Source organism: Mus caroli, unplaced genomic scaffold, assembly GCF_900094665.2.
Source record: "Mus caroli unplaced genomic scaffold, CAROLI_EIJ_v1.1 scaffold_15364_1, whole genome shotgun sequence".
Lineage (NCBI taxonomy): Eukaryota > Metazoa > Chordata > Mammalia > Rodentia > Muridae > Mus > Mus caroli.
Window position 1 is genome coordinate 6,201 of NW_018390506.1, and position 11,288 is coordinate 17,488.

General features: G+C 38.7%; 1 protein-coding gene across 1 annotated transcript in view; it reads left to right on the plus strand.

The window, feature by feature from the left end:
* Nucleotides 1-6,319: 6,319 nt before the first annotated feature.
* LOC110288681 (cytochrome P450 2C29) overlaps nt 6,320-11,288 on the plus strand; it is a 16,908-nt gene continuing 11,939 nt past the window's right edge. Inside the window, exons 1-3 of the mRNA XM_021154966.2 lie at nt 6,320-6,563; nt 10,010-10,172; nt 10,338-10,487. Coding sequence (XP_021010625.2) covers nt 6,396-6,563; nt 10,010-10,172; nt 10,338-10,487 — 481 coding nt within the window. The 5' untranslated portion in view covers nt 6,320-6,395. The remainder of the gene's footprint in view (nt 6,564-10,009; nt 10,173-10,337; nt 10,488-11,288) is intronic.

Genomic DNA, 11,288 nt, shown 5'->3' on the forward strand with positions numbered 1-11,288 from the left:
TTCATATCTTCTGTTAGTTTCTCTGTGTGTCTGTTTAGTTTCTCTTTCAAGGATCTGTTCATTGATGAGAGTAGGGTATTGAAGTCTCCCACTATTATTGTGTGTAGTGAAATGTATGCTCTGAGTTTTAGCAGAGTTTCTTTAATCAATGTGGCTGACCTTGTATTTGGAGTATAATATGTTCAGAAATCAGAATTCATCTTGGTAAATTTTTACCTTTAATGAAGATGAAGTACCCTTCCTTGACTTTTTATTGATAACTTTGGGTTGTAAGTCAATTTTATTCAATATTAGAATGGCTACTCCAGCTTGTTTCTTCAGACCATTTTCTGGGACTATTGTTTTCCAACCTTTTACTCTGAGGTAGTGTCTGTCTTTGTCCCTGAGGTTTGTTTCCTGTATGAAGCAACATATTGGGTCCTGTTTATGTAGCCTGTCTGTTAGTCTGTGTCTTTTTATTGGGGAATTGAGTCCATTGACATTAAGAGATGTTAAGGAAAAGTAATTGTTGCTTCCTGTTATTTTTGTTGTTAGAGTTGGGATTATGTTCTTGTGGCCATTTTCTTTTAGGTTTGTTGAAAGATTACTTTTTTGCTTTGTCTAGGGCATAGTTTCCTCCCTTGTATTGTAGTTTTCCCTTTATCATCCTTTGAAGGGCTGAATTAATGGAAAGATATTGTGTGGGTTTGGTTTTGTCATGGAATACTTTGGTTTCTTCATCTATGGTAATTGAGAGTTTTGTTGGGTACAGTAGCCTAGATTGGCATTTGTGTTATCTTAGGGTCTGTATAACATCTGTGCAGGATCTTCTGGCTTTCATAGTCTCTGGTGAGAAGTCTGATGTAATTCTAATAGGTCTGCCTTTATATGTTACTTGACCTTTTCCCCTTACTGCTTTTCATATTCCATCTTTAGTTAGTGCATTTGTTGTTCTGATTATTATGTGTTGGGAGGAATTTCTTTTCTGGTCCAGTCTTTTGGAGTTCTGTAGGAGTCTTGTATTTTCATGGGCATCTCTTTCTTTAGGTTAGGGAAGTTTTCTTCTATAATTTTGTTGAAGAAATTTGCTGGCCCTTTAAGTTGAAAATCTTCATTCTCACCTAATCCTATTAAGCCTAGGCTTGGTCTTCTCATTGTGTCCTGGATTTCCTGGATGTTTTGAGCTAGGATCTTTTTGCATTTTGCATTTTGCATTTTCTTTTATTGTTGTTCCATGTTTTCTGTGGAATCTTCTGCACCTGAGATTCTCTCTTCCATTTCTTGTATTCTGTTACTGATGTTCGCATCTATGGTTCCTGATTTCTTTCCTAGGATTTCTATCTCCAGAGTTATCTCCCTTTTCATTTTCTTTATTGTTTCTATCTCCATTTTTATATCTTGGAAGTTTTTTTTTTATTCCTTCACCTGTTTAGTTGTGTTTTTCTGTAATTCTTTAAATGATTTTTTGTTTCCTCTTTAAGAAATTCTACCTGTTTTGTTGTGTTCTCCTGTATTTCTTTAAGTCAGTTATTAATATCTGTCTTAAAATCCTCTACCAGCATCAGGATATATGATTTTAATTCTGAATCTTGCTTTTCCAGTGTGTTGGGGTATCCAGGACTTGTGGTAGGAGTACTGGGTTCTGATGATCAGAGTGGTCGTGGTTTCTGTTAGTAAGATTCTTATGTTTGCCTTTTGCCATCTGTCAATCTCTGGTGTTCGATGTTCTAGCTGTCTCTGGCTGGAGCCTGTTTCTTCTGTGATTCTGTTAGCTTCTGTCAGAACTCCTGGTAGTCCAGTTCTCTCCTGAGTCCCAGGGGCAGAACACTTGCTGCAGGCCATCTCTTTTCTACTGGGGAATGTGCACAGAGGTCTGAGGCTCAGCTCTGCCTCCTAGCTGAGGATGAAGGCCTGAAGGGAACCTGTCCAGAAATCTTTGTTGCTTCTGTCCTTGTGTGATCTCCTGTGTGTACTGGTCTCTGAGATACCTGGAATAGACTATGGCAATGTTGTCAGAGTTCCAGAGGTCAGAGCACTCAGTGCAGGCCATCTCTCTTCTGCTGGGGAAGGTGCGCAGAGGTCTGAGGATCAGCTCTGCCTCCTTACTGAGGATAGATGCTACAATTCTTTTATATATATATATATATATATATATATATATATATATTAGATATTTTCTTCATTTACACTTCAAATGTTATCCCCAAAGTCCCCTATACTCGCCCCCACCCTGCTCCCCAACCCACCCACTCCTGCTTCCTAGCCCTGGCATCCCCCTGTATTGGAGTATATGATCTTCGCAAGACCAAGGGCCTCTCCTCCCATTGATGGCCGACTAGGCCATCCTCTGCCACATATGCAACTAGAGACACAGTTCTGTGGGGTACTGGTTATTTCATATTGTTGATCCTTGATCCTCCAATAAGTTTGCCAACCCGTTTAGCTCCTTGGTTACTTTCTCTAGCTTCTTCTTTAGCGGCCCTGTGTTCCATCCAATAGATGACTGTGAGCATCCTCTTCTGTATTTGCCAGGCATTGGCATAGCTTCATAAGAGAGAGCTATATCAGGGTCCTTTCGGCAAAATCTTGTTGGCATATGTAATAGTGTCTGGGTTTGGTGGTTGTATATGGGATGGATCCCCAGGTGGGGCAGTCTACGGATGGTCCTTTCTACTGTCTCAGCTCCAAACTTTGCCTCTTTAACTCCTTCCATGGCTATTTTGTTCCCCATTCTAAGAAGAATGAAGTATCCACATTTTGGTCTTCCTTCTTCTTGAGTTTCATGTGTTTTGTAGGATGTGGAGAATGAGGAACACTCCTCCATTGCTGGTGGGATTAGTAGCTGGTACAGCCACTCTGGAAATCAGTCTGGTGGTTCCTCAGAAAATTGGACATAGTCCTACCAGAAGATCCAGCAATACCTCTCCTGGGCATATAACCAGAAAATGCTCCAACTGGTAATAAGGATACATGCTCCACTATGTTCATACCAGCCTTATTTATAATATCCAGAAGCTGGAAAGAACACAGATGTCCCTCAACAGAGGACTGGATTCAGAAAATGTGGTACATTTAGACAATAGAGTATACTCAGCAATGAAAAAGAATGAATTTATGAAATTCTTAGGCAAATGGATGGATCTGGAAGATATTACCCTGAGTAAGGTAACCCAATCACAAAAGAACATACACGATATCCACTCACTGATCAGTGGATAGTAGCTCAGAAACTTAGATACTACAATTTTTAATGAAATTGTTCCCACATTGGAACAAGCTGTTAGAGGAAACATGATTCCAGGTTTCTCAGCTGTGGTTCCTCTCCTCTCCTCTCCTCTTCCCTTCCCTTTTCAAGAAGAGGAAGCCGTCCCTGCTCAGGCATCACTTCACCTTAGCAAATCTACTGCAGGACTAGGCAAACCACTCCTATTGAGACCAAACAAGGCAGCCCAATTAGGGGAATAGAATCCACAGGCAGGGAACAGGTTCAGGAACAGCCTCTTCTCTAGTTGTTCAGGGACCTACATGAAGACCAGGATGTACATCTGCTGCATATGTGTGGTGATAGGAGTATCATGCTTGCTCTTTGGTTGGTGTTTCAGTCTTTTGGAATCCCCAAGGTTCCAAGTTAGTTGACTCTATTGGAGTCTCTATCCTCTTGGGGGGGGGTCCCTCAATCCTTTTGCCAACTCTTTCACAAGACTTTCCAAGCTCTATTTAATATTTGGCTGTGGGTTTCTGTATCTGTTTCCAGTGGCTGCTGGGTGGAGCCTCTCAAAAGACAATTATGTTAGGTTCTGGTCTGCAAGAATAAGAGAGCATCCTTAATAGTTTCAGGGATTGAGTTTTGCCCATGAGATGGGTCTCAATTTGGGCCAGTCATTCACTGGCCATTCCCTCCAACTTTGCTCCATCTTTGTCCCTGTACATCTTGTAGGCAGGCTACATTTTAGGTTGAAAGTTCTGTGGGTGAGTCACTGTCTTTATTTCTCCACTGTGAGTCCTGCCTGGCAACAGGCAGTGGCCACTTCAGGTGCCACACCACCCACTGCCAGGAGTCTCAGGTAGAGTAACTCCCATAGACACACTGTGACCTCCTCTTTGAATTATTTCTTAAATAGAGAGTGTAGTCCATGACACAAAAGAGGGACCATTTCAGAAGAGGAAGATTACTAGGAGACATGATGAGGAAGAACAACCCTGGTAAAGAAAGTGTGTTTATAATGTCAAAGTCAGGATATACTTGAATAAAATGGTGTTATGAATTCTATTCAATTCTGCAATGAATATGTACAAATAATTTTTATAAAGATATAAAATTACTTTAAAAATGTGTGATGATGAATGAAGAGACAAGTTAATAAATGAAATGAAATGAAAAAAAGGGTCAAGAAAAATGGTCTCCACAAGAGACCCTTAATCTTTGATAGAGTTACAGTGATTGCTGATATTTCACGCATCATCAATAGCTCCTTCCTTAAAATTGAAGCAAAACGTAGACTGTTGAGGTCATAGGTCCATTTCTCTTTCACTGTCCTATAATTCTTATATTTTATAAAAAAACAGATGATCCAAAGCATTAAATGACTTATATGTGAGTGAAATTGCACCAGAACAAACATCTCTCCAGGCATAAAAAGATATCTGAGATTGATTCATACAAATCTGTGTTTTGGGGGGATTTTAGAGCAATATGGTATGGAAGCAACAAATTACTTCTTTCTCTGATGTAAATAATGAGGATAACTATGACATTGGGTCACTGAAGTTCTGAACATTACAAAACAAGTAAACTTTTTTGACTTCTAAGTTAAAATGCTGATATAATTATTAACTAGGTTCATGTTTACTGTTATTGATAGTGGTTATCATTGAATAGTGACATAGTACATAGTCAAGTAATCCTGGATAGAATTTTTCTGAATGCTTTTGAAGGGCACAAAATGCAAGAGATGTAGTTTAAGTTAGAAATATCCCCCCTTTTGATACATATGCAGCTAGAGTCAAGAGCTCCGGGGTACTGGTTAGTTCATAATGTTGTTCCACCTGTAGGGTTGCAGATCCCGTTAGCTCCTTGCCCATCATTGGAAAGAGAGGCCCATTGGACTTACAAACTTTATATGCCCCAGTACAGGGGAATGCCAGGGCCAAAAAGTGGGAATGGGTGGGTAGGGGAGTGGGGAGAGGGTATGGGGGACTTTTGGGGTAGCATTGGAAATGTAATTGAGGAAAATACGTAATAATAAAAAAAAAGAAATATCCCCCCTTAGCCTCAGGCATTTGAATACTAGGTACTCAGTTGCTGCTGCTTTTGGGGGGAGGTTTAGTTGGTATCAATTATTGTTATTTTCTCTGTATAGAATTTTGTTTAGCCAGTTTCATATCTGCATTAGTGGAAAGTGGAGAATTTTAAGACTTTCCTTTAAGAATATATTGGAAAGTCAGGGTAGTAAGCATGCTCATTAGAGAGCCATAGTGGATTTTAAATTCTTCCAGCTATGAGCTGTAAGACACTGACAGTTCTTTTTGTTTCACCATCTTTAGAAAGAGAATACTTGTCTTTCATGGTTAAGTAAAGATAGGTGAATGACATGTATGTTTTGTGTTTTAGTTTTATATTTATCAAGAGTAAAATAAGGACCTATATATCATGCATCATTGAACAAAATGTGTTGGAATGCTGAATATAGAAAATAAATATTTTAAGAATGAATAATCTAGTCTTGCAAACTTTATATGCCCCAGTACAGGGGAACGCCAGGGCCAAGGAGTGGGAGTGGGTGGTAGGGGAGCAGGGCTGGGGGAGGGTATAGGGGACATTCGGAATAACATTTGAAATGTAAATGAAGAAAATACCTAATAAAAATTGGAAAAAAGGAATGTATGATCATTGTGTTGCATAAATATATTTCTAGCTATTGAGGCAATGCAGCAGAAGAATTGTCAGCTTGAAGACAACCTATGTCATACAGTATGACTTTGTTAAAAAGCAAACATATTTCATAAAGTATACAAATATTCATAAGTTATATAATAAGTTATATAATAAGTTATATAAGTTATATAGTGACTATATGGCTGCCAACCCACATATATAAAGGTTGATAAGTTTTCTTGAATCTATTACTTCTGAAGAATAACTGCATATTAGAAACATGCTCATTTACTTTTATTAGCAGTACTTAGAAACCAGTCTGCACTGTTAACCAGAAATTCAAATGGGCACTCTGTAAGGGTCAAGGGTAAAGTACATCTTATTTTTATCTCTATCAAAGGGACAAAGTCTACTAGAGATAGAGAGAGATGAAAGATTTCCTAATGGATTAGTCAATGATGCTCAAAGTGGAGCATGTTTTTTCAGTGTTATAAAAGCTCTGTGATGCCTGATCACAACTGTATCAGTAAGGAGGGTCTCTATGGATCTGGTCGTGTTCCTGGTGCTCACTCTCTCATGTCTGTTTCTCCTCTCACTATGGAGACAGAGCTCTGGGAGAGGGAAGCTCCCTCCTGGCCCCACTCCTCTCCCAATTATTGGTAACTTCCTCCAGATAGATGTGAAGAACATCAGCCAATCCTTTACCAATGTAAGTATTCTTTAGGCTGCACTAATAACTTGATAAGGCAGATAAAGTAGAAGTTGTTTTAAATGAAAATGCAGTACTAGAGGTACTAAGGTTATAAATAATCACAAGGCCATACCTCTTGCCAAGTATTGTGTACCTTATGTCTTTTATAGCTGGCACTTGTCAGGAAGAGAGTAATGAGCAAGGTCTTAGGTTGAAGGAGTTTAGGCAATTTCATTTATTAATTTAGTTACTTGTTTCCTGACAGAAGCTTTCCCTCTCTCCTCTCGGTTGTCCCCCTTCCCACTTAACCTATTATCCCTGTCTTCTCCTAGAAGTGGAGTCCATGCCTGGATAACAACCAGCTTTGGCATATCAAGTTGCAGTAGCACTAGGAATATCTTTTCCTATTGAGGCTAGACAAAGTCACTTAGTTAGGGGAAATGTATTCAAAGATAGGCAGTCATGTGAGAGACATCCCCTGTTTCTCCTGTTAGGTGTCCCAGTGAAGACAGAGCTGCACAACTCTTACATGTGTACTAAGGGCATAGGTCCATCCCATATATGTTCTCTGGTTTGTGGTTCAGTCTCAGTGAGCCACTTTTGCCCAGTTTATTTGATTTTGCAGGTTTTCTAATGGTTTCTTCAACCTCTCTGGTTCCTTCCATCCTCTCCCTCTTTCTCCAGATCCTCTTAGCTCTGCGTAGTGTTTGGCTATGAGTTTTCAACTGTTTCCATCAGCTGCTTGGTAAAGCATATCAGGTGACAGTTATTCTAGTCTTCTGTCTGCAAGTGTAGCAGAATATCATTAATAGTGTCAGGGTGGGCTTTCTCTCATAGCATGGATCTCAAGTTGGGTCAGGCCTTGTTTAGTAATTCCCTCAAAATTTTTTTTTTGCTCTAGTTTTACTTCTGCACATTTTGTAGACATGACAAATTTTGACTTGAAGGTTTGTGGCTGGGTTAGGGTCCCTGCACCTCCACTGGAAGTCTTGCCTTCTCATAGCAGGTGGCCATTTTAGGTTCAATATCCTATAATGTGAGTAGTTTTGGCTGGGATCACTCTGATATATTCCTAGGAGTTTCTGTTTTACTAGGTTTCTAGCTTGTCCCAGAAGAATTTTCTTTTGTGTTCCAATCTAACTGGTGTTCTGTAAGCTTTTTGTAGTTTATAGGCATCTCTTTCTTTACGTTGGGGCAAATGGATAGAATCAGAAAATATTATTCTGAGTGAGGTAACCTAGTCATTAAAGAACACACATAGTATGTACTCACTGATAATGAGATATTAACCCAAAAGCTTGGAATACTCAAGATACAATTCACAGACCACAGGAAGCTCAAGTGGAAGAAAGATAAAGTGTAGATGCTTCAGACCTTCTTAGAAGGGGGAACAAAATACTTATGGGAGGAAATATGGAGACAATGTGTGGAGCAGAGACTGAAGGAAAGGCCATTGAGAAACTGCCTCACCTGGGAATCCATCCTATATACAGTCAACAAATGCAGACACTATTGTGGATGCCAAGAAGTTCATAATGACAGGAGTCTGATACAGCTGTCTCCTGAGAAGCTCTGCAAGAGCCTGATATATACAGAGGGGGATGCTGTTGTTTGTTTTTTTATGTTTTGTTTTATTTATTCAATTATTTTTCCTTTTATTTCCATTTTCAGGTCTTGAACATTTTTATTCATTTCCTTCACCTGTTTGATGGTATTTTCCTATATTTTAAAAGAGATTTGTTCATTTCCTCTTTAAAGGCCTCTATCTTCTTTATAATATTGGATTTAAGACCATTTTCTGTGGTTTAACTATGCTAGGATATCCAGTGTTTGCTGTAGTAGGATATCTAGTCTCTGGTGGTTTCATATTGCCCAGGATTTTGTTGAATGTGTTCTTTAGCTGCCTTTCAGCCATGTGTTTTTCCAAGATACTGACAGACCTCCAGGAATGCAAGTAGAGTTGTGGGCTGGAAAATGGAGCACAGGAGAACAGGTGCAGTTTAGGACTTTTTCCTGTGATTTAGAGGCACTTGGTCTTCAGGGAATTTGTGGGGAGCATTTTCACCTGGCTTTCCCTGGTGTCTGTGTCCTTAGAGAATGGAGGCACAGGGGAAAATGAAACACAGGGGACAGGGTTCAGTTTAATTTTGCTGTGTCACCCCAGGAGACCAAGCAGACAGCAACTAGGGCAGGTTCCTACCAGGTTATCCTTGGTGTCTGCTGGCCTCTAGAAATGCACGAAGAGCTGTGGACCAGAAGACAGAGCTCAGGGGACAGGGAATAGCTCATGGGTGATGGGCATATGAAACATGGAAGGCACAGTGTGTGTAGGAGGGGCCCAAATGTTTGTCCCTAGTTTTCCAGGCCTCCAGGAATACAGCTGAACTATGGGTTGGAACTGTAGCTCCAGTTCAATGACTTTTTAAATAAAAATATAAAGTCCATCCAAACAGTAAATTTTATGAATATTTGTTATATTTTTAAAAAGCAGTTTTTCCCATTAGTTTTGGTTGAAGGTCAATAGTGAGTAACATTTTATCCAACAAATTTTATCCAACAAATCAGGTATACTTTTAGATATACATCTTTATATATATCTTTATGGTAGTAGCAGTAAATCAAGTCTGCACTGATCTATAGAATCATTTTTAGTGACTTAAAAATTTATACTTCAAACCTTAATTGGGCTTAGTGGTATTGCTTTGTTTGTACATTTTGTCTAATCCATTAGTCTACTTGTCTTTTTCATGTGAGTGCCAAACTATTTATACCACTATAGGTTTGTAGTAAAATTTGAGGTGTGGTATTGTTATACCATGAAGTTTTTTTTTTTTCCTTAAGAATTCTTTGACTATTCTTTGTCCTTTATGGTCCCATATAATGTCCTCTGTAGTTTTTAAACCTGTAAATATTATATCAGAAGTTTGATATATAGCATTAAATCTGTAAATGAAATTTAGTAATATGGTTGTTGCACTCCTTGACTTCGGTTTTGTCTTTGGTTCTCTGGCCTGGATGGCCTGTCATTGAGTAGATGATCTCCACCCAAGTTATTGGCTGGACTTCTGCACAAGTTTAAAAACGGTGTGTATGGGGGGGGGGTTAAAAGGGTGACTGTAGTGAGTGGGTAGGTATTAAGAAAGTTGGGACAGATGCTGCTAGGGGGTAGCATACCTGGAGCTCTGGTGGTTGGTGTCCTGCTGAATGTTGTGTTACAAAAAAAATCATTGTAATCTTTGTGTAACAACTGGCTGAAACCTGAGACATTGCCTGTCCATTGCAGGCATTAATAACTGAAAATCACCATAATGCTAAATAAATAACCTTCAGAACCTTTTGAAGGTACGTTTGCCTAAATAAAAAAATTAAAATATAGAGATAATATCAGCATGAATGAGGTTTACACTATACTGCTCAAGGTTACATATGTTTGCTAATATTTGCCTTTTCTTTTCTATTTCCAGTTCTCAAAAGCTTATGGCCCTGTGTTCACTCTGTATTTGGGCTCAAAGCCCACTGTCATATTGCACGGGTATGAAGCGGTGAAGGAAGCTATGATTGATCATGGGGAGGAGTTTGCTGGTAGAGGAAGCTTTCCAGTAGTTGAAAAAATTATTAAAGGTTTTGGTAAGTAAGTGTACATATTCATGTGTGTTTTGCACAGTGTTTACAGAGAGATATAAGATTGAAAGAAAGGGTTGGGCTTCCTTCTTAGGGACAATGGGGCCACTCTATTGTTTCCACACTCACCTGTTCTTAGCATCTATTTCTAGTACCTTCTCATTTCTTTAGGCGTTGTTTTTAGCAATGGAAACAGATGGAAAGAGATGAGACGCTTCACACTCACGACCCTGCGGAATTTGGGCATGGGGAAAAGGAACATTGAGGACCGTGTTCAAGAGGAGGCACAGTGTCTTGTGGAAGAACTGAGGAAAACCAAGGGTAAATACCAATTTATACACTTGCATCTTAGTTTAGATGTGCGTGCTTAAGTCATGTTGATAATTTTCTACCTAAAACATTTTTATGTTTTTTAATCAGGAATAATAATATAGGTTTCATGTTAATATTCTTTGGAGTTGTAGAACTATGCATTCTCATTAGCACAAATGTAGTTTCCACATTGTGGATCATTTCACCAGAGTAAATGCTATTGATAAAGATGTCAGAGCATATTTGTTTTCATTTTCTAGAACCCCCTACATTTATTGAGCACTACAGATAATTTTCTGGGTCCATATTTATAGTTCTTTGTTTCACTGATGTGATTCACGGTTTTCATTTCATAGTTGAGGATATAAAATTCTCATTAATTATTGTGTCTGCTCTAGCATGATGTAAAGTGTATAGGTGTTTATTTAAAAAATTATTACAACTTTGGCAATCTTTAATGTGTTTTGATTGTGATACTCCTATTCTCCTATCTATTCAACTTTATCAAATTCATTTTGTGGTGACATAAGTGACATGTTAGCCAAACTTTTATCAGTGCTCTCAGAATTTTGTACTTGCTTTAAACATGTTTTAATTTACTTCATTCCATTTCCTCCCTCCATTCCTTCCTATTTATCTTCTTCTATACCCATCTCATGACTCTCCCATTCTCAAGTTCATGGCATCTTTTTCTTTATTATCATGTATATATATGTAGATGCACACATACACAGCCTCTTGAGTAGGTCTTTTTGTTGCTGTTGTTTTTGTTGTTGTTGGTTTTTTGTTGTTGTTGTTTTTTTTTTTTTT